General features: G+C 43.7%; 1 protein-coding gene across 2 annotated transcripts in view; it reads left to right on the top strand.

Moving 5' to 3' along the window:
* Positions 1 to 23474, top strand: part of LOC127623754 (ephrin type-A receptor 7-like) — a 129573-nt gene extending 106099 nt beyond the window's left edge. For both annotated transcript variants that reach the window (XM_052098237.1, XM_052098236.1), the window contains exons 8-17: positions 733 to 841; positions 9419 to 9474; positions 12962 to 13087; positions 13543 to 13728; positions 14348 to 14409; positions 14606 to 14815; positions 15630 to 15779; positions 18486 to 18679; positions 19991 to 20146; positions 20425 to 23474. In XM_052098237.1, coding sequence (XP_051954197.1) covers positions 733 to 841; positions 9419 to 9474; positions 12962 to 13087; positions 13543 to 13728; positions 14348 to 14409; positions 14606 to 14815; positions 15630 to 15779; positions 18486 to 18679; positions 19991 to 20146; positions 20425 to 20539 — 1364 coding nt within the window. In that variant the 3' untranslated portion in view covers positions 20540 to 23474. The remainder of the gene's footprint in view (positions 1 to 732; positions 842 to 9418; positions 9475 to 12961; positions 13088 to 13542; positions 13729 to 14347; positions 14410 to 14605; positions 14816 to 15629; positions 15780 to 18485; positions 18680 to 19990; positions 20147 to 20424) is intronic.
* Positions 23475 to 23734: the final 260 nt, after the last annotated feature.

Below are 23734 nucleotides of genomic sequence, written 5' to 3'. Positions count from 1 at the left end.
AGTGAGCTGTTAAGAACCACCAAAATGAACGAGAAAAAAAGAAAAATAAACTGAAGAAAATTACGTATTTACAGATGAAGACCTTGAATACACTGTAAGTTACTTTGGATAAAAAAGTGTCTTGCAAATATCCACTTTCTTCCAGATAAGATCTTAGACCAAAACTCTGCCTAAGACACTGTATTTTATTTGATAAGATGTTCTGTTCTGTTCTGTTCTTTCTGCAGTTTGTCAAAGAGAGCAGTATTTTAGAATCTGGGATACAAACCTAAAAAAAAAAAAAACTTACCTGAATGTGTCATTGTTTCAAATGCAGGGCAGTGTATTTCCATCTGGAACTATTAAGCCCACTTTCAGAAACAGTAGAACCGTGCACTCAGAAAGACCCTAAATTAAAGCTAGCCCCTCCATGAAGCAGAAAGAGGGTGAAAAAGGGGGTTACAAACAGTCCCATTCTTTTTGAATGGCTACATTACAATTCTCAATTGAGCACAAAACATAAAAAATTAAAAAATTAAAATACTTTTAGTTTTGCTATAAATGGATAGTTCACAAAACATTTTAAATTCTTTCGTCATTTAATTGTCAATTAATTCAGAATTTTCATCTATTCCTTTCAGCTATCCTGCTGTATCTTCTTTTTAAACACATTGTAAACTAAGTTTATAGGATTTCAGCTGTCACCGTCTTGTTCCGTAATATGTTATCTGCTTATTTGTGTTTGATTTGCAGCAACAGTCATTTCGAGTGAGCAGAACCCGGTCATCATCATTGCAGTGGTGGCGGTGGCCGGTACCATTATCCTGGTCTTCATGGTTTTTGGTTTCATCATAGGGAGAAGGTACGCTCTCGCGGCCTCCATTGACTATCCGCTACTGTGAGTCTCGTACGCTCTCTCAGTTTGCCTGTTGTCTCCCTCAAAGGCCACCAAAGCTGTAGAGTTCACTTTTCACACCCTCGTCCACCTGCGTGTGATCACACCCTCACCCACCATTCTGTAGTACACTGTGGGAATTACCTCAAATTCAATTACCCAATGCTGTTACACCGGATTGTGTGGTTACCCTGTACTGTGACAGCATACACCCAGAATAGGATTTGGAAATTTGAATCCTTCCTTCTGAAAAGTCACAACTTTTTACTTGTTATTAATTGCTCAATCAGAAATGTCAGTGTTTTCCCATCTAAAAAAAATCACTCATCATGTTATTATCATTGGAGAAAGCCAATGAATTCTTGAATCCGATTTTCACAAGCCCAATTCAGACCACATTTGTTGCTCTGTATGAAATTTGTTTACAATCAGATTTTTGTTAATGTGTCTCAGTCTGAACGGTCAGATCGGATTTCTTGTGGGGTTTTTTTGTTCTGTCATTTGTTGTGCAATGGTTTATGTCAGGTGTTACAACAAGAAGATCACTGTCATATGTCATTGCATATATCACCCTATCCCATTTGTTTATGCTGTCTGTTTGATTCTGCTCTCATGAAAACATAATCACTGGCGAAGCATCCGTATTGCTAAAGTCTCATGCATGGTGAACTTACTCAAAAGGTTACTCTGTAAAAAGTGGTAACCTGCCATTATTACCTAAATTCATTATATTACAAGAATAAAGTCTAAATATCTCATAACAATATCTCAAGTAGCATTATGTGATTAAAGTCATAATATTTTGATTATAAAGTAAAAATTACGAGAGTAAATTCATAGCATTATGAGAATAAATTAGCATATTGTGTGAATAAAAAAAACAACAAAAAACAAGATTAAATAGTGCGCCATTATCACAACGTTAGAACAGACGCCGAACCAGCAGCTTAGTTAATGCAAGAAATGAATGTGGAGGATTTAGTTAAATCATGCTTTGGGATAGGATTTAGCAATAAAAAAATGCTTGGTCTTTTGGCACATCATCCCAGAGATATTAGTATCCGGACACTGCAGCGGTTTTATTGGAAATTACATTTATTAGGAGAAGGAACCAGATATTTTTTTTTTTGCTCACAAAACAATAGTATAACTGATGATGTTACCACAAGAAATGTCTTGAAATGGGCCCGTATAATGCACAGCAGTTCCCGTTATTTTCTTGATTAATTTGTGTAACACCTTGCACCTCCATTGACAGGTGCCTACGGATTGAAAACTCCTGTACTCCATGCACACCTCATTCATGAACAGAGCTCACAAAGACTTCCCACAAATTCAGTTTGACTAAATTGACAACAAAGTTGCACAGACAATGTTTTCACCCGTTAGTTGTGTTTACTGTATGTAAAAACCAAGACGCTCCACTTTGTTGTTGTCCACCACATCACTTTGATGGTACTTTCGTCACGACTTATTCTGAAAACTTTTCAACTTTATTCTCGTCATGCTATGACCTAATCCTTGAATTTATCGATTTTTTGATGTGGCACTAAAATGCCGTCATAGAATTTAGGCACATAATCTCATTTTTTAGGTTGACATTTTTTTAAGTGTACTATGACAAAAAAAAAAAAGAAAAATATTTGTCTAAATCTGATTGGCCTAAAAATCGGATTTAAGAAAAAAGAAAACGTCTAGGTTACGTATGTAACCTCCGTTCCCTGATGGAGGGAGCGAGACGTTGTGTCAGAGAAGCGACACTAGGGGTCTCTCTTGAGCGCCTATATTCACCTCTGATCTATGAAAAAAATCTATGGCCAATGAGAGTTGGCAACCAGTATTTGCATGTCCCGCCCCCGGACATACGGGTATTTAAGCGGCGCAAATACGGGAGTTCATTCAGGATTTTTCAGGTTACATACGTAACCTAGACGGTCTCCTTCTGTCGCTCTCTCCACGTTGTGTCAGAGAAGCGACACTAGGGGTCCACTTATAAAAGTGCCACGCGCTGAGCCGTGTACGTGAACTGCTGATACAGGAGCGAGCAGGTATTCTTACGTGCAGGACGACCAACTGTATCAGGCTGCACGTACCCTTCCCCAATGCCCCATTTAAGCCATCAGGATTCCTTATCGTTACCCTGGAGGGGGGAACAAGGTGCTGGCCGCCAACCTGGGAACGGGCCAAGCCTGGCCGGGCCTGTTTTCTCTCTATGTTTCTCGCAAAGAGCAACTTAGGCCGGGGCCCTTACACGCATTGAGGGAAGGGGGTCTTAGCCCTTATTCAGGGCGGAGAAGACCCTGCGGAGGCCACGCCTACCCGAGAGGGGAGGCAAGTTTAAGTGGCAAAACCATCAGAGGCCTGACTTAGGGCCTATGTGGAAAAGTCGGTGCGGTGGTGGATCCAGCCTATAGAGGGGGGAACATACAGCACGGCAACCGAGGCAGCCGTAACTGCTTAAGGGAAGTACGGGAGTCCACTCGCCAGAGGGGACAGAACCGTGGCGTTACACAGAGGGGGAGTCCGAAGGAGGCCTTACCTGTGGAGCACCTATACCAGTGCAGGGTAGCTTGCGGTACCCGCAGTGGCTTGGGTCGGCGAGTTCCTCCGCTGAACTGCGACCCACGAGGGCTAGGGAGGAATCAACCAGTGTCCCAAACCTGAGATCTCCTGGGAATGAAGGCGCACTGTTTCCCCTGGTTAGGGGGAAGGGCGCTAGATGCAAGCGATTCACCCGGTCAGATCGTGGGCGTGCCACCGAGTTCTACGGGCTCGGTACCTGAGAGAACACGGGACGATACTGACTCAACTCGGAGATTGTAGAATCTCGCGAAAGTGTTCGGTGTTGCCCAGCCCGCTGCTCTGCAAATGTCTGCTAGGGCAGTGCCACTAGCCAGTGCCCATGAGGACGCAACACTCCTGGTGGTGTGGGCTCGGACCCGCAAAGGGGGGGGCACGGCCTGGGTGTGATAAGCCAGGGAAATGGCGTCGACAACCCAGTGGGCGAGTCTCTGCTTGGAGACCGCATTCCCTTTCTGCTGTCCCCCAAAGCAGACGAAGAGCTGCTCAGAGCGTCTAGTGCTCTGTGTGCGGTCCAGGTAGATACGTAAGGCACGTACTGAACACAGCAGTGAAAGGGCTGGATCTGCCTCCTCCCGGGGCAGCGCTTGCAGGTTCACTACCTGATCCCTGAAGGGTGTGGTAGGAACCTTGGGCACATAGCCCGGTCATGGTCTTAGGATCACGAACGTGTCTGCCGGACCGAACTCCAGGCAAGCGTCGCTAACAGAGAACGCATGCAGGTCCCCAACCCTCTTGATGGAAGCAAGCGCGATCAGCAGGGCGGTCTTGAGAGAGAGGGCCCTGAGTCCAACTGAGTCAAGCAGCTCAAAGGGGGGTCTCTGGAGTCCCGTAAGGACGACTGAGAGATCCCAGGAGGGGAACAGGTTAGGCCGGGAGGGAGCTATCCTCCGGGCACCTTTAAGGAACCTGATGATTAAGTCGTGCTTACCAAGAGACTTTTTGTCTACCGTGTTGTGGTGTGCCGCAATAGCGGCGACATACACCTTGAGGGTGGAGGGGGACAGCCTCCTCTCTAGCCTCTCCTGAAGAAACACGAGCACTGACCTAACTGCGCACTTCTGCGGGTCTTCGGCTCGGGAAGAACACCAGTCCGCGAACAGACGCCACTTTAGGGCGTAAAGATGCCTGGTAGAGGGGGCTCTGGCTTGATTGATTATATCTACGACGGCAGATAGTAGACCGGCTAGATCTTCCGCATCCCGTCCAGGGGCCAGACGTGGAGGTTCCAAAGGTCTGGGTGCGGGTGCCAGAGTGTGCCCCGTCCCTGAGAAAGAAGGTCCTTCCTCAGGGGAATTCGCCAGGGAGGGGCTGTCGTGAGGAGTGTGAGGTCCGAAAACCAAGTCCGGGTAGGCCAGTAGGGGGCTACCAGAGTGACTTGCTCCTCGTCCTCCCTGACCTTGCATAGCACCTGTGCAAGAAGGCTCACTGGGGGAAATGCGTACTTGCGCAGCCCCGTGGGCCAGCTGTGTGTCAGCGCATCTGCCCCGAGGGGAGCCTCTGTCCGGGTATACCAGAGCGGGCAGTGGGAGGTTTCTTGGGAGGCAAACAGGTCTACCTGGGCCTTGCCGAACCGGTCCCAAATCAGCTGGACCGACTGGGGGTAGAGTCTCCACTCTCCGCCGGGCAAGCTTTGTCTTGACAGCGCATCCGCCATCACATTGAGGTTGCCGGGGATGTGAGTGGCGCGCAGTGACTCCAGTCGCTGCTGACTCCATAGGAGGAGACGACGGGTGAGCTGTGACATGTGGAGGGAGCGTACTCCGCCTTGGCGGTTTATGTAGGCTACGACCGTGGTGCTGTCTGTCCTGACTAAGACGTGTTTGTGCCGAATTAACGGAAGAAACTTCTGCAGGGCCAGAAAAACAGCCAGCAGCTCTAGGCAGTTGATGTGCCAGTGCAGCGGGCCTCGGTTCCACCGGCGGCTGCGCGCCCATTGCACACGGCGCCCCAACCCAATTTGGAGGCGTCGGTCGTGACCAGAACGCATTGGGACACCTGCTGCAAGGGTACTCCAGCCCTTAGAAAGCAAAGGTCTGTCCAGGGTTTGAAGGTCTGACGGCAGGCAGAGGTAACTTTTACGTTGTGCGTGCCGCGGCACCATGCTCGTCTCGGGACTCGAGTCCGGAGCCAGTGCTGAAGTGGTCTCATATGCATCAACCCCAGCGGCGTGGCCACCGCGGAGGATGCCATATGCCCCAGGAGCTGTTGGAAACGTTTTAGCGGGACCACGGCGCCTGGCTTGAAGGAAGCGAGGGATTTCAGCACTGACTGAGCGCGCTCGTTGGAGAGACATGCTGTCATTGAGACTGAGTCTAACTCCAGACCGAGAAAAGAGATGCTCTGGACTGGGGAGAGCTTGCTCTTTTCCCAGTTGACCTGAAGCCCCAAACGGCTGAGGTGCCTGAGCACGTGGTCTCTGTGTGCGCATAGTAACTCTCGAGAGTGAGCCAGTATGAGCCAGTCGTCGAGGTAATTGAGTATGCGTATGCCGGCTACTCGGAGCGGGGCAAGAGCTGCCTCTGTGACTTTCGTGAAGACGCGAGGGGACAGAGACAGGCCGAAGGGGAGGACTTTGTACTGATACGCCTGACCGGCGAACGCGAACCGTAGGAAGCGTCGATGTCGAGGGCAAATTTAGACGTGGAAGTACGCGTCCTTCAGGTCTACCGCTGCGAACCAATCTAGATGCCGGACGCCAGATAGAATTTGTTTCTGGGTGAGCATTTTGAAAGGGAGTTTGGACAAGGTCCGATTGAAAACTCGCAGGTCCAAGATCGGTCGTAAGCCGCCGCCTTTCTTGGGTACAACAAAGTAAGGGCTGTAGAAACCCTTCTTCGTTTCAGTTGGAGGGACAAGCTCTATCGCGTCCTTTAATAGAAGGGAGGCGATTTCTTCGCGCAGGGAATGGGCATGTTGGCCGTGTACTGTGGAAAAATTTACGCCCACGAAGGGGGGCGGAGACCTGGCAAACTGAATTGCGTAACCGAGTCGAATGGTCCGGTGCAGCCAGCGTGACGGGTTGGGCAGTGAAAGCCACGCCTCTAAACTCCGTGCTAGGGGCACCAAAGGGACGGGTTTTTTGGACGTACCCGGCGGGACTTCGCAGCGGTGCGGAACAGGTAACGTGGCGTCGGGAGGCAACGTGGCGTCCCGAGGCTCTGGTGCTGAGAATAAACTCAAAGCACTTACCTTGCTCCGCGCACCCGGCAGGGGGCGGGTTCGTGACTGAGGAGGAGGTCTGATGCTGGCATCCTCTGGACTCGTCTGAACCGGCCGGCCGGGGAACAGTCGTGGGGCTGAAGGCGGGGACACCGCGTCCATGGAGCCAGGACTGTTGAGGCCTGAAAGCAGAGTGCCGTGAGAACGGCATTTGCGGGCCATATGCCCCAGAGACAAAGGAAATAGCTCTTTTATTGAGAATTTGGGTACCGCAGCCCCCGTTAAGGGGTGCGGCAAATGAAAAAACAAAGGATTCTCCTCCCGGCCCTCAACCGGGGGACGGAGCGGTCTTACCACCTCCGGAGCTAACTTCTTGGACTCTGGGTGCGTTGTCTCAGGAGCGCCTGGGAGCCTTCCGGGTCCTCGAGGGAGTCCGTGAGACAGGGGGCGTGCGCTTCCCGCGGTTTGCTCGACGCTGGGGCTGAGAGCTGGGCCCGGGTTGAGGCGGAGCGGGAGCTTGTCTTCTGGCCGCGGGAGTACGCCCTCGGCGAGCAGACGGGGCATGGGCCGTGGCGGCAGGCTTGCGGCGAGGCATGATGTGAGAGATGGCCTCTGTCTGCTTCTTTACCGTGGAGAACTGCTGGGCAAAGTCCTCGACGGTGTCGCCGAAGAGGCCGAACTGGGAGACAGGGGCGTTGAGGAAGCGAGTCTTGTCGGCTTCACGAATCTCGACCATGTTCAGCCACAGATGACGTTCCTGGACCACTAGCGTGGCCATCGCCTGCCCGAGCGCTTGCGCTGTGACCTTCGTCGCTCTCAGGGCGAGGTCGGTCGCTGAGCGCAGTTCCTGCAGCGTGTTGGGATCAGGGCCACCCCCGTGCATGTTGCGAAGTGCCTTGGCTTGGTGGACCTGCAGAAGAGCCATGGCATGCAGGGCGGAAGCGGCGCGTCCGGTGGCGCTGTAGGCCTTCGCTGTCAGCGAGGAGGTTGCTCTACAGGTCCGGGAAGGGAGTACGGGGTGACCTCGCCAGGTGGTAGGGGTAGATGGATCGCAACCGCCCTATCCACCTGGGGAATCGCCGCGTACCCGTGGCGCGCTCCGCCGTCGAGGGTCGCGAGGGCGGACGAGCCTGTGGCGGTGTGACGAGTGGAGAGGGGTGCTCTCCACGAAGACGTCAGTTCGTCATGCACTTCTGGGAAAAACGGAACCGGGGGGCTGTGAGCGGCGCGCAGACCCCAGGAACCAGTCATCCAGCCGTGATGGCTGTGGGGAGGATGGAGGGTTCCAATCCAAGCCCATGCTGTTGGCTGCCCGGGAAAGCATGTCGGACATCTGTGCGTCAGCCTCAGCCTGGGCGTGCAAGCCCGAAGGTGGCAGCCCAGGGGAGTCCTCTGCATCAGATGCCGCGCCCTCCGATGTCGCGGCGAGCTCATCGGCTTCCATCGCAAGAGGGTCGGCTGACTGGCTGTGAGGCGAGTCGCCGCCGCCTCGAGCACGGACCGGAATCAACGAGCGTGCTGGGGCGCGGGTGGTCCGAGGGGGCGTACCCGGCGGAGCTGCACCCACAGCCATCCCCAAATCGCCTCCATCGCCAGCCACATCGTCCTCAATCCCGTGGGAAGAAGGAGCAATACGGGGGTCGGCTGGAGTGGCTTGCTCACGGTTGTAAGCAAGTCGCGACCGCAACGTTGTCATGGTCATGTTCTCGCAGTGAGAACATGAACCATCCACAAACGCAGCCTCGGTGTGATCGCTACCCAGACACACGAGACAGCGCCTGTGGCCGTCGGAAGCGGAGAGCACTCTACCGCATCCAGAAACAACACAGGGGCGGAAGGGCATCTTTATAAAGACGCTTCCTTAAAAGGACGTTCAACGCCGCTGTGTTTTGCTCTTTTAGAGGAAATTACTCTTTTAAATAAAATCACTCTTTTAGGGAAAAAACTCGTGAGAGTTTTTAAATCTGCACTGTCGATGCGCCCAGGGGCAGGAATGCACAGCCGTGCAAACAGGAGAAAGCCGCTGTTGTGTGCCGTGGAATCCAACAGTTATGCAGCAGAGGGATGACAGGAACTTGGTGTGTAGTATGCAGCAGTTGCAGACACGACCATCGGCTCCGAAGAAATTTTCTGAATGAACTCCCGTATTTGCGGCGCTTAAATACCCGTATGTCCGGGGGCGGGACATGCAAATACTGGTTGCCAACTCTCATTGGCCTTTTTTCATAGTTCAGAGGTGAATATCGGCGCTCAAGAGAGACCCCTAGTGTCGCTTCTCTGACACAACGTGGAGAGAGCGACAGAAGGGGAACTGATTTTCCCTGCTGTGTGAACAAAGCTATTATTGCTCCACTGCATGACCATCAGCACTGAATTCTCTGAATACATTGGCATTCAATGTAAGTTAAATTCATAACTGAGTTATTCCCAAAAATAAGGCAGGATCATTTCTAGCTCTAGGCAAATGTTACTGATTCCTGAAATTTATTTTTCCAAAGCCTTTGCATTCAAGTCTTTCTGATAGACAATGTATCAACATATGCAATGCAAATATTTGGCATCTACTGTATTTAATTTATCTAAAAGCTCATAGCATGAAACATAATGAAAAACAGAACAGAAATTCAAGGTATTTCTATTCTGTGTCAAGAAAGGTATTCTGATAAAATCTATTTTTTTCAGGATTTCTTCACAGATTGAGATTGATCAGAGCCACATTGCACACCATAATTTTTTGATGCTTGAAATCATACGTCTGGTCACTGTATGCCATTAATGAATTTCACTTTGTTTCTTCTGTAGGCACTGTGGCTACAGTAAGGCAGACCAGGAAGGGGACGAGGAGCTCTACTTTCAATGTGAGTGCCAGTTTTCATCAGCTTATTATACACATACATATCAGTGGTGCTCCTGGAGATTGACCTTCCTGCAGAGTTTAGTTCCAACTTTAATCAAACAGCTGAACCAGCTAATCAAGGTCTTTGGGCTCATTCTCAAAAATTACAGTCAGGTGTGTTAGAGCAAGGCTGGAACTAAGCTCTATAGGAAGGTTGGAGCAAGACTGAACTGCCGTGCTAGACTTCATTGTCCATGTTCATGTTAGCCTTAATAGATGTACACTCTCAAAAAGGCTACAGTTTTTAGGAATATCTAAAACGTTCCTTTGAATCCTCACACACAAAGAGTTCATTGAAAAGTGTCTGTGGGGGGGGGGGTTCAGACTTATGGTCTACAGTACACAAATAAAAATTTATTATTTGTATAGAAACATCTAAATGAAGTAAAAAATAGTATTTTAATCAATCTGTAAACATTAGGTTATACCAACAAAGAACATTTTTAAGGTTAAATCAAGTAGAAATAGCTTTTTAATGTAAAAATTACAGGTTAGCTCTTTTTAAAGTGAAATGTATAGTATTATATTTTAGTATAGTGTATTATTGGAGGTATGGGTCGTGTTAGTATGTCTTTTGCTTTGAGAGTGAGAGGTTACAGGTTTAAGTCTTGCCTCTTAAAAAAAATCTATTTTTTAATAAAAAATGCAATATTTTTTCTGGAACGGGAGCATATGATTGCATATTATTTATTTATTTAACTGCTGTATAACTGTGCTCTAGTGTTGCTCTTGCTTATGCCTTAGTATTAGATTACCAACTTTATTATTATTTTTTAATAATTATTGTTTATTTAGGGCCAAGAATCATCTATGGTGAAAAGCTAGCAACTGTTATAGAAACAGGCCTTTAACAGATATTGAACCACTAGACCACCTCACTCCAGATCTTCAGCTAAAGAGAGCTCCCAGACCTTTTTGTGTTAAGATGTTCCTCTAGGTATTTGACTCTTTTTGATTCCCTGCTCCCAGGCCTCTCGGCCAGTAGGACGTTTTCTCTCAGCAGTCCCTAATAAAGCCCCTGGAGATAGCGCTAGCAACAGCCTCCCTAGACTTCCTCTGCTAATGATAAGTGCTGTGGGCAAACTGCTGATTTGGAAACAAAGGTTCAAGGTGCCACAGCATGCTTGTACTGGGGCAGCTCAACCTCACTAGCATGCTGGCCCACACGATAAGACAAGCACTGCCATTTCCTCGCAAACACTGCCAAAAACAGCACCAAAAGCTCCAGATAACATCTGTCGAAGCTTATGAAAAGAGCCTGCGCTGCAACACACAACCACGAGACGCTAGCTGGGTTGACAAAAGGCAGTTAAGACGTGCACCTGCCTTGTAAGCCCAATTCGTCAATCGCGTTGTGCGGGTTTGCATAACATATAACATCCTAGATGGATGAAGCAATTATGGCAGGCGAGATGAAGGGAAATATCAGCTGCCATTGCATATGGCTTGAGCACAATGCAGTCCGTCTGCTTGTGCCATTGTGTAGGCCAACTCAGCCTTGAAGAGCTGGGGGACTCTCTGTTCTTCGGCATTGCTTTTGTTGCAAATTAGTTATTTAATTATACGTTAACAACATTCAATTTTAGTAGTTTTCATTGCAGCATGATGTAGCCTATTTGTTTTTGCATCTCATTAAATGTATATTAATGTAGAAGTTGACAGGTAACAATGTTATTTTAGGATTTGATTAGATAGTAAGACTGGGTGAACACATTAATTGGGGCTAATGTGATAGAAAGTGTTGATGTTGCATATGGACAACATTAAGTAAAATATTGCTACCTGGGCTATATGGTTTATCAAATTCTGTCATCATTTACTCATCCTCATCATATGACTGACTTTTGTCTGTAGAACACAAAAGGTTAGGCAAAATTTTAGCCTCAGAAACCATTAAAATGTATTGATTGGAAAAGAGACCCAATAAAAGTGAACGGTGACTGAGGCTAACAATCTGTTTAACATCTCCTTGAGTGTTCTATAGAAGAAAGTCAATAGGATTTGGAAGAACGTGAGGGAGTAAATGAAGATCTAATTTTTTATTTTCTGGTGAACAATCCTGTAAAGAGATCAATGGAAAGGAGGAGGCGAGAACCGGCTTGTCAATATAAATAATAGTTTAATATCAAACTTGTATCTCTCTCTCCCGCACGATCCTCTGCAGTCGACCTTTATCCCTCTCGAAGGCTTGATTAGCCTAATACGGGACCGGGTGTGTATGATCACGACCCGGCCCCGCCCTCCGCCCTGCCACATTCCTCCCTCGTTCTCTCTGGCTGGGGAGCCCCCAGCATGACGTACACTCCCCCCCCCTTTCCCAGGGGGAGGGCGTGCCCTAAGCCCCGTCTGCTGGCAGGTCATCCCCGTCTACCTGGACGAGGGAGGGGACAAGGGGAGGGAAACAGAAATAATTAAACTGGAGGGGTACTTCCTGTAACAGTGTAGTACCCCCCAAAAAAACACTGTAAAATTTAAAAGAGAGGGAAAAGGCCAACGCAGAGCGGCAGTGAGAGAGAGAGAGAGATGAAAAAAAATAACCTCTTACTCGCCAGTTCTCCGATACACCGTAGCTTGTTCCTCGGCCACTCCTCCACCTCTATCGGACGACATCCGCGCCTCTCCGGGCGGATCAGAGGCAGACCTCCAGTCCCTGGCGGACGGAACGCCCCGCCGCGTTCTCGGGGAACAGAAGGGGTCTCCCCCGTACCTGGCAGCGGTTCTCCTGCTCCAGGCGGTCGGCATCGAGCCCCTCCCCGCTCCCGGGTTTCGGCACCAGTGTAAAGAGATCAATGGAAAGGAGGAGGCGAGAACCAGCTTGTCAATATAAATAATAGTTTAATATAAAACTTAAACAAAAGACAAACACACACATATTACGGATATGTCCGTTAACGATCTCTCTCTCCCTCACGATCCTCTGCAGTCGACCTTTATCCCTCTCCAAGGCTTGATTAGCCTAATACGGGACCGGATGTGTATGATCACGACTCGGCCCCGCCCTCCACCCTTCCACAAATCCCTTTAACAATATTATTAGTATTCAATTTGGCTCGCTCTTTGCCTCATGGTGAATTGCAGTAAAAAAAAATCTAACTTTTGCTGCATTCAAACAATAGCTCAGACTTACTGTATGAAATACAATATCCAGTGAGGGATTGCTACGAATGCTGCTTGCCATGCTATATGCATAAAACCTTTTCGGCTGTAATATTAGAAGGTTACCAAAAAATGTTTATACTGTTTTCATATATTATGTGTGAGAAATAAAGCATAGGTTTTATTATTTGATGAAAGAGACCTTTTGACATGCTATCTTCCATCTCATTGGGCTGTTTAGCCCACAAACCTTGTGTCTACCCTCCAGTAATCCCATCCGTCCATCAAGAGCTTTCTCTTTATGTGCGGCATGCATATTTAACCGTAACAGTAATTCTCTTACCCTTCTACAGTTAAATTTCCAGGCACAAAAACCTATATTGACCCTGAAACCTATGAGGATCCAAACAGGGCTGTCCATCAGTTTGCCAAGGAGCTGGATGCGTCTTGCATTAAGATTGAGAGGGTTATCGGTGCAGGTGAGCTCTTCTCCTGTCTTCTACTCGCTGCCTCACTTTAGTCACACACCTCTCTCATTTATCACAATGACAGTCAAATATTTACACTCTCGATAGCAGCCAGAAAATCTCTCTGGCCCCTGGTTATGGATAGTGCTGCTGTAGGATTGGTTTATAATTAATATGTCTTCTCTTATGGCCAGGATGCACATAAATGTATCGCTGTTGATGAATTGCCGCTGCATCCCTTTTAGTTACAGACTGCATAAGTGTGTTAGCGTGTCCTCTATATAGCATATCCAATTATCTGCTCTCTTGGATGCACTCCCCTGTGTACAGATGCATAGCATCATATAATGCTGAATCCTGCTGTTAGCGTGACTGATGTGTATTATGTGCCATAGGTACAGGTCACGGTGTTAAACTCTATGCGGATCTCTTTAACTTAACTTGGGGGTGGTTTGTGTGCATCACAGGAGAGTTTGGAGAGGTGTGCAGTGGACGGCTGAAGCTGCCAGGAAAGAGGGACGTGTCCGTGGCCATTAAAACGCTTAAAGTAGGCTACACTGAGAAACAAAGGCGGGACTTCCTGTGTGAGGCCAGCATAATGGGCCAGTTTGATCATCCGAATGTGGTCCATCTGGAGGGCGTAGTGACCAGAGGTGAGCAGTTCATAAACTGTTTTTTGGTTTGTTTGTATTCTTTTCCCAGGCTTTCTCTGAGATTAGACTTAGTTATTCTAAGGTCAATTGTGATCAGAGGTGTATAATTGATATGAAAATTGGTGGGGAAACATTATGAACCTGGGTGAATATTAATTAGGAGATGTAACATTCGCACAGTAGTTTTAACTGATTTATTGAAAAGCAGGTAAGTGCGTGCATGTTAGTTTGTTCGACTGCGGTTTTAGCTGGTTTTGCAGAGGCATCTGCTAAAGTGTCAAAGCTGTCGTTTTTGTGACCAGCTATTTTTTTTACTTTGCACTGCAGCCAAGCAATGCAAAGATCTTAAAATATTATGATTATTGGCCAAAATTTGGAGGAACAACTTTCTAAAAGTTAACATTGTTTAGGAACTAATATTGTTACAATTTCATCTTGTAATTAGGATAATATTATTTGTGGCTCAGGCACATTTTAAATGTTACCAGAACTGTTTATGACAGCTCAGAATAAAAAGAATCCACTGTTGTACAATTTTCTGCAAATTGTTTCTCATTACTGCTTTCATACAGTGTGGGCTGCACTTCACTTTAATAGAGTCTGTTCTTTGCTCTTTTAGGAAAACCAGTCATGATAGTAATTGAATACATGGAAAATGGCTCATTAGATGCCTTCCTCAGGGTATGTATAAACCACCCTCGACAATCTGGTCAGTGAATACAATATCTGTTCTGTTCATAACTCCCACTGTGATTTACCATTCCATTGCTCATTCTTGTGTCGTATTACGGTAGTACGTGTCAGTGTTGGACTGAGCGTGTCTGGTGTGCATTGGAGATGGAAAGACAATTGCATTTCTCTATTTGTGCTTGCACAGAAACATGATGGGCAGTTCACTGTGATTCAGCTGGTGGGAATGTTGCGTGGTATTGCAGCAGGGATGAGATACCTTTCAGACATGGGCTATGTTCATCGTGATCTGGCTGCGCGAAACATCCTTGTCAACAGCAACCTCGTATGTAAAGTGTCCGACTTCGGCCTGTCCAGAGTGATTGATGACGATCCTGAGGCTGTCTATACAACGACGGTGAGTCAAGTAAGCTGCTGTTGACTCACTATACCTGTCTTAGAATCACACGGTGCTGTCAGAGTAAACAAATCAAGCCGTGCATCAGAGAAGATACAAATATAGATACAGCTTTGTGCGTGTCTGTGGCCGCTCTTTGTGCACTGTGAGGGTAGATCTGCTTAGACAGCTATTGAATATCTATTCTCTGATTAATGCTTTTAGAGATGGATTTCTCAAACTTTTTGCTTGCATGTCCATGGTAATACAACTGCAGGTCATACACTGCATACACTGCAGGTCATACAACTGACCTTAAAGGAATAGTTAATCCAAAATGTTCCTCATGTTCTAAACATGTATGACTTCTTTGTTCTGTGGAACACTAGATGTTCGGCAGAATGTTTGCATCAGTCACCATTTAATTTAATTGCATCCTTTTTTTCTTCTTCTGCCATACAATGAATGTGAATGGGGACTGAGGCAGAATCTACATTTATGTTCCATAAAAGAGAGTAAGTCATCCAGGTTTGGAACAACATGCGGTTGAGTAAATAACGCATTTTCATTTTTTAGTAAACTGTTCCTTTAAACTGTAAATATTGCATTATCAACATGTAAATCAAAACTGAATACACTTAAATCACATAAATGGTGATTCAACTGACATTTGTAAAGTGTCTATGACAGGTAATGTTACCTGTATAAACTTCATCAGAGCATCATACAATTAGAGATATAGCTGTAGCTTTTAGGAGTCTTTGTTTAGAGTAAGCTACAGGGTGTAATGAATGGGATTTTTACTGAAGACTTTCATCTGCACTTTACTGAACAGGGTGGAAAAATCCCAGTTCGGTGGACAGCAATGGAAGCCATCCAATACCGTAAATTCACATCAGCTAGTGATGTGTGGAGCTACGGGATTGTCATGTGGGAGGTCATGTCCTATGGCGAGCGACCATACTGGGACATGTCCAATCAAGATGTAAGTTACTGTCTTCATACTAACACATACAGATTAAATGTGATTCTGGAAATGGAAAGTTGTAGGCATAGAGTGGAAATGAAGGGTTGTGAAAATGTTTACTTATTAATGCAGTTTACATCAGGGATATAGTAGTAAATATTGTCTTGATAGTTTTGTTCCGAGTCAGTCAAATCATGTCTAATATCAATTCACCAAATCATCAAAGTCATCACTGTAGGTTTCCTACTAGATTCATTCATACACATTTATTTGTTGCAGCTCAATTATACATTTTTTATTAGTTTAAATTTCTGGTATCTCCATCTCTTATGCTGTGTAAACAAAGAAAAATTGGGCACCTGCAATCTGTTCCAGGCCCTTTCCCTTATTTGCTAAAAAAATTATTTTTTTTTGTCTCTTGTTGTTCTCTTGTTGGTTCAGCTTAATTTATAGTCTTGTAAAACCCCAGTTTCTACTTCAAATCGAATAAAAATGATAATCACTTACAACAGTGTTTTCACAGGCCACAAACCTTAACAAGGAAGTAATTAATTGATATTTGAGTATTGGGACAGTTTTCCAAGCAGGTCTGACGTTTTAAAATTTCAAGGTAGATATCAACACAATTGTCAGGAATAACCTTGTATCAATGATATATTTTGAGAATAAAACGGTTTAATGGATCTCTGCAACAGAATAGAGTGTTTTGCATGTAGAATGCCTTTTTGTATTCCGGTACACTTTCATCCTTAATAATGAGAAATTATAATGTGTGCCAAATTTATCATTAGCAAAGCTCAATCAATTCAAAGATATCTGCTTATCCATGCAAAACCTTTGAAACTATCCACGGGCCAAGCTTTTGTCTCAGATAAATTGGGAGAGCAAAGTGCTGTTCATCATTCTGCTTACAGCCGTTCAGGGTTTTCGAGAAATTCAGATATGGTCGCAGCTAATGATATGTATGAAGAGAAGTGTTGTTAATCCCTCGCTGTACATAGGCACTTTTCTTGTTTACGCTGCGCTGTTAGGCAGATTCTTTGTCAAACTTATGCAAGCTTGAACATCCTCAGAGAAGGTAAACAAATCTTATCAGTGAGACTAATGATGACTTATAATTCCCCACCCATTAGCAATGTTAGCCATCCACAGTAGCAACTAGCTTGAATCAGTTGTAAATGTTATTATTTTGCGTTCGAAGATTTACCTGTGGTGGAGTGTTGAGACTTGTCATGCTTCAACGTCAGATGTTCTGATACCCAGTCAGGGGGAGGCAAACATGTCCTTGTGGGATGCAACAAAAAAAAAGGAAATATTTATATTTCTTCAACTCTTTCTGTTTTGACACTTTTCCTTCCAAATCCCAAGCCTTGTTTGGAGAGACGCGGGAAGAATGTCAATTGAGGATTTGGAGAAAATAAACAGTCTGCTTCCACTATTCCTTGGAAGGATATCAGAAAAATGCTAGCACTGGACAAGCCAATTCCATTTAGTTGACTGAGATTCAAGTAGTTCAATCAGTTTAGGCCCAGCATGCTGAGTGAGAGAACAGGTGGATTTATTATTTTATGGTCTCCTTACACTCATAAACCCAGACATGTGGAGCTAGTCAACTGCATAGATGTCCAAGCAAAAATGAAATCATCCTTTATTTAAACTGTATCCCTGTTAGCTTAGTTAGACCCTTTTTAGTGTGCTGTCTTTATTCACATCCAGTTTCAGCAGTTGTTGCCCTTTCCAGGCACTCAGTCATCTCTAATAACCAGTGCGAGAATAATCACATCTGGTTACCTTCCTTTCCTCTGTTAAAACTTGTAATGTGATGAGGTAAACCACAAAAGTTTTTGCCAGCAAAGCTTCTGTTACAGCATCCTGATTAAAGGATGAACAAATAAAGGAGGAAATAAAGAGAGTGCTGGATGTGCGGGCAGGGCTGTGCCTTTGTGTGCTTGTTATGTTTTTTGGATACTAATGGCTACGCTGCTTGTTTGAAATTGTTCTTGTCTTTTTGCGTTCTCTCTGTCATTTGTTCTATCTCGTGAATTTTCTCAACATGTCTTTTAACCTCTAGGGTGAGTGTGCTTGTATTTGAGCTCAAAAACCTGCATCTTAATGACTTACCACCCTCAATCCAGGTGCTAAATGTGCTGAAATAAGTCATTAAATGCCATAAGTATTATATTTTAATTATAATATTATAAGAGTCATTATATATATTTTTTTGTCATTGTAAAAACTGTACATTTTATATAAATTAGGATAATTTATAGATTGCTATTTTGCTGGCAGTGTTAATGTTGCCTTGTTTTTGCCTGCTTTCTGCATTGAAGAGCATTATAACTGGGCATATATCCAGACCCATGGACCGCGGTTTAGTCAAGCGCACTTTCAGTATTAAAAGAGACATTTCAAACTCTTGGATTGCACTGGAGTTGAGTCTTTTGCATCCTCCACAAGTAAGCACTCAGAAATTACCAACAAGATCAGGAATTGCATTTTACATTTTTGTTTGTTAGCACGTTTGCACTGTTGCCTCAATTCAAATTGTAATACCTTTATCAAACTAAACGAAAACAAAGCACACAAATAAAATAAACAGTGGAAGCACTTGTCAAATTCGTCTTTTGTTTTGTCTTGTGTCCTTTCTCAATCTCAGTCGCTTCCCAATTCTTTTTTTTCTATTAAACTTTTTCTCATTCTCCATCTGTCACTCTGATCTTTTAGGTCATAAAGGCTATTGAGGAGGGATATCGCCTTCCTGCGCCCATGGACTGCCCTCCTGGCCTTCATCAGCTCATGCTGGACTGCTGGCAGAAAGACAGAGCAGACCGGCCCAAATTCGACCAAATTGTTGGCATCCTGGACAAAATGATCCGCAACCCCAACACATTAAAAACGCCAATGGGAACGTGTACACGGTGAGGATGCCCATTCAAGTTTTACTGCCCACCATTATCCATTTCAAGGCTGTTTACAGACCGGCTTTGCTTTTATGATGTTTGGAAGTTTGCTTGTTATGTTTTATGCTCTATGCACCTGACTGCAATTTCTTTCAGTCCTTTTATAGGTTTGCGATTAAATTTGCGAACAATTCCATCTGTCCTGTACTTGATTTATCCGCTAGGGTTACGGAGGAAAGATAAATCCTGGGGAATCAATAAAGTGAAACAGCCTTCATGCCTTCATGTTCGATAACATGGACTTTAAATCAATTGTTATAATGAGTGTTTGAGACTTTAAAGCCTTGTGGGAGCTGCAGCCCCTAGTGTGGTATTAGTGAGAGAAAGTGTGCTTACAGTCACAAAAGGATCTTGGTCTCACATTAAGGATATCACCTTTTAAAACTTGGGAAAAAACCCTTGGTCCATTTAAAGCAATGTTCCAGGTTCAATACAAGTTAAGCTCAACTGACAGCATTTGTGGCATAATGTTAACATAAAATTATTTTGACTTTTACCTCATTTATTTACTTTTATTTGACTTTACTATGATAAAAGGCATTTATCTACATTTATATTGCAGGTTTTACCTGTGTTATGTCTTCATGACATGTACATTGTAAAATGTTAAATAACTTTACAAAGATAAGATAAGTAAGCTATTTAATCAGACTAAAAACATGTTAGCATGTATAATGCTTACACCTTGTGGCTCTACTTGAAAAAGTGCATATTTTAATGTTTATGGCCCCATTTACTTCCAGTCTAAGTGCCTTAGTGTAAGCATGTTTACTGTTTTTTGTTTTGTTTTAGTATTTGTTTATTTTTTTTATTTTTTGTGTGTGTTGATCAACATTATGTCACAAATGCTATCAATTCAGCTTAACCTGTATTCAACCCAGAGCAATCCTTTGTTCAAACTAACTAACAAGTAAACTATGATTAAACAAGACATTAAGGTTATGGGTCACTTAAATGCAGTTGCCAATAGCACATTAAATCATGTAGCATTTATTTTAAGAAGGTAGCACAAGTACACTTGTAAGTTTTAAATTATAAAACAGTAGACATACAGTATATGAACATTTAAAGTATAGTACATAATGTTAAAGTGATGAACTACATCTGCAGTTAATCTGCTAGGTGTTGGGCACATGTGTGAACTTGAGAGGAACTGACTTGTTACTTCCTCCTAAAATTACCTTGGTACCAGATGGTTAAAATGTATTACAAAAATGGAAGTCTGTTCTGAAAATAATATACTAATATTTGTCTCTTCCTGCTCTTCAGACCCATAAGCCCACTGCTAGACCAGAACACTCCAGATTTCACCACTTTCAGACTGGTCAGCGAGTGGTTGGAAGCCATTAAGATGGAGAGATACATAGACAACTTCACAGCTGCTGGATACAGCTCACTTGAATCAGTCGCTAGAATGACTATCGAGTAAGAGAACATTTGTTTTGATCTTTTGGAGCTCCATAGACATGCATTCTCTCACCTCAAGTTAACTGTCTATGAGTAATTCAGCCCTCAGCTCATTCACAATGTGATTCTGACTAAGCACAGAATTTTAATCAGTGCACTTTGAGTCATACTCAGACTTGTCATGTTTGTAGTTAATATGGCCTTTTCTCTGTTTCCTTTTGCTCCATTAATGAAATACCTCTCAGACGCTTCATGCTCCATTGCTGTGAATTATGAACGTTGTGTTTCTCCTTTAGGGATGTAATGAGTTTGGGAATCTCATTGGTGGGCCATCAGAAAAAGATCATGAGCAGTATACAGACTATGAGAGCCCAGATGCTGCATCTTCATGGAACGGGTGTTCAAGTGTGAGGGGGTCAACAGACTTCCGGATCTACTGAAACTGAGCTCTCCCGGACAGCACCGCAAAGTGTGTGACCAGTGAACACCACAGCAAAAAATATGATAAAACAAATCAACAACAAAGAAAAAACACTTTCGGTGTGCTCAACCTTCCAGAACTGGCAGAATCATTCCTTTGTTTTTGCGAAGGATTTTGGTGAAGGTGCTGGATACCAAGAGATGGAGAGATCAGGCGAGAGAGAGAGAGATCAGGCGAGAGAGAATCCTTCATGGACATTAAACTCTCAATGCTCTGACGAACTCATCACATCACATTGAGATGAAGCATTTTTTAGGCATTTTATGCTTTGTATGGACTATCTTTTATTGTCACAATTGGTTGATTTGCTCATAGCTGGTGCACATTTTATTTAATTTATTTTTTTTAATCAAAAGGGTGAATATAAAAAATAAGCAAATCCAATTGGAGAGATTACATTTGTTTTGATTTGTAATAACCACATTAAGTTGATGTGGTGCATTACTCTTCTTACTCAATTAGTGTTAGCTTGTGTTCCTGGATTGGCACGAAATTGACAGCAGGGTAAATTGTCTCATGTGGAGGGAAAGAGACAAAACCAATGGCTGAATGTCGACAGAGGAGTTTTGCCATCTCCAGCCAGCACTATTTACGTGAAGCTTTTTCTAGACAGATGGAGCGGCATTGAGACTTTTATATCAAGTAGAAATATACCACCGCTTTATACACACATGGTTATATGAAGCTCCTGTGTTTGTTTTGACAATTCAGATATTAATTAGTACAAAGACAACTGAGAACCACTTCAGTTGGATTCTTTTTTTATGTACTACAAAAACTATTATGGTGGCAATATTCTATTCAAAGTTTATATTTACCACATTAATTTGATCTATCAGTGCTTTTGTTGAATGTGTCCTTTTTTAATAATGATTTTATTTACCATAAACGCGTGTTTCCATAAAGACAGCCGAAAACAATCAACAAACAAAAAAAATTTTTTTTTAGGCTATTTTAATTTGGAACCAAAATGTTCAGTTTCAGCAAGGAGTTCAGTATTTTATTGCAATTTTGTTTAGTATCAGTTAGTTTATTCCTAGTGGAAGACTGACTTTTAAAATCATAATGTCGTGGTGTAGTAATAATGCCTTAAAAAAGCAAAAAATTGCTCTTAATATTTGTTTCTTAAATTCTTTGCTGAGTCAGGGAGAGACTGACACATATGAGCAATAATTACTCGAGGCTGAGATTGATTTGAGGTTCTGTATAGACTTTTACTCATGCACTGTTTGAAGTTACTAATCAGCAGCAGTGCTGTGGAATTTGGCAAGTTAGAAATGTTCAACCTATATTCAGTAGGAGGTTTTCTTCACCCAGGCTGTTCTGTTTGTGTATTTCGTCTACCTTCAACTTTACCTGCTCTTCTGTTGTGTTGAGCTCAAAGATGAGAAACAGGCTTTTTTTTTCTGCCTCGAATATGTGTTTAAGCAAAATTTATAGTGCCATAACAACCTGCCACTCTTACAACTGAATGTTGCTTTGAATTCGTCTGGTCTTTCAGTTGTATACTGTTGACACTTTTAGGTTTGATTTGCTGGGCTGACGTTAAATGCTCCCATTTACTCATCTTGGTGCACAAAAGTGTGTTTTTTCGCAAAAAATTTGACACATTTTAAACATACAGCGCACACTGGAATTTTTTTCAATATTATTAGCTAGAGTATGCCAGTCTTTTCATGCCAACCTGTGGCATTTTTCTTGATTAGAACAAGTCAATACTGTGAAATTGTCACAGTCATTGGAGGATTTAGCTGAATGTTTGGCTCTTCTGAGAAGCCATCATCTAATATGCTGTCATGAACGAGTAGTAAGGTCTGAATCCAGCTGGTTTATGTGTGTCTCTCACAGATCAAATCATGCCCTGGTTAGAGGCCCATCTATGATCCACTCTCCATCCATCTTCCTCAGCATTGAGTCCATGCCAGGCCTTTGAATTGAATGCGAGCATAAAGGCTCTCGGTCAGCACAAACCTCCTGAGCTTCAGCGGTAGCTGCAGCCACTCAGATCACGCTCCCCATGCTCTGATCTCACACTCCGGGCCTCCCTGGGGCCGATGCAGCCCCTTATCCTCTCCTTGTGGTTCCAGGGCCCCGGTAGAGATAGCAATTTGAGCCAATTTGAGATTATCGCCAGGATTGAATCAATCCCACAAAGAGGCCATCATACGGGTCAATGAAAAATCTGTCAATGTTTCCTTCTTTTTCTGCTTTGTGCTATTTTTTACTTTTCTGGTTTGACAGTAGTAGGATTTTTGTCAAGACTGTTTGTGCTGTGGATTGATTGAGTTCATGGTACATCAGGGTATTGTATTGAAGGCTTAAAAACAGTAAGAAAATACAGAGACCCCACCTAGAAGAAACTGAAATGGAATATTCCAAAGAGTTCCGCACTGTTGATTGTGTCAGAGTAATCACAAAACCAGAGGACAATTTGTATTTGTTATAACTGTAAAACCTGTACATTTTATTTATAATTGTTGTTTCTTTTCTTTTCTTTTTTTCACACTTGCACTCTGTAGTGAGCTCATTGAAAATGCACTATATTTTTCTATCTCACATGCAGATGATTATTGTCACCCTCACTATTTCAGTTGTACATATTTAATCATTTAGGACCAAAGAGAGCTAATAGGTTTCCATTTAATAATATTATGTTTTTCTTTTTTACTATTTTCTCTTTTAGGTTGGAAATGTACAGTAAAAATGATTTTTTTCAATGTATTATTTATTTATTTTTCTGTGACAAGAGTATGGGAGTATTTGTTAGTCAAAAAAGTATTTTCCCCAACTGAGAAACTGTATGGTCATTTACCTAGACAATTTCGTGTTACCATTTTTTTTTTTTTTTTTGCTTTGTAACCTTTGTAATAGACTGTACATATATTTTTTGAAATATAATGCAATCTCTGCAGCTGTGTCTGTGCCTTTAATTGCTCTCAGTTATGTTAAGACTGCATTTTTCAGTTTGGGTCATATTTGATTTCAATGAGAACCGAAAAACATTTCTAAAGGCTAATATACTGCTAGGGATTTTTTCCTTCCCTGCTAAAACCTCTCTGATTTAAATATTCACATATTACATATTGACATTTGGGATTCATAATATATTTTGATTTTTGAAAGAT

The sequence above is a fragment of the Xyrauchen texanus genome, chromosome 30, assembly GCF_025860055.1.
Source record: "Xyrauchen texanus isolate HMW12.3.18 chromosome 30, RBS_HiC_50CHRs, whole genome shotgun sequence".
Lineage (NCBI taxonomy): Eukaryota > Metazoa > Chordata > Actinopteri > Cypriniformes > Catostomidae > Xyrauchen > Xyrauchen texanus.
The sequence above is the reverse complement of the archived record's forward strand: the minus strand, read 5'-3'. Positions and strand labels throughout refer to the sequence as shown.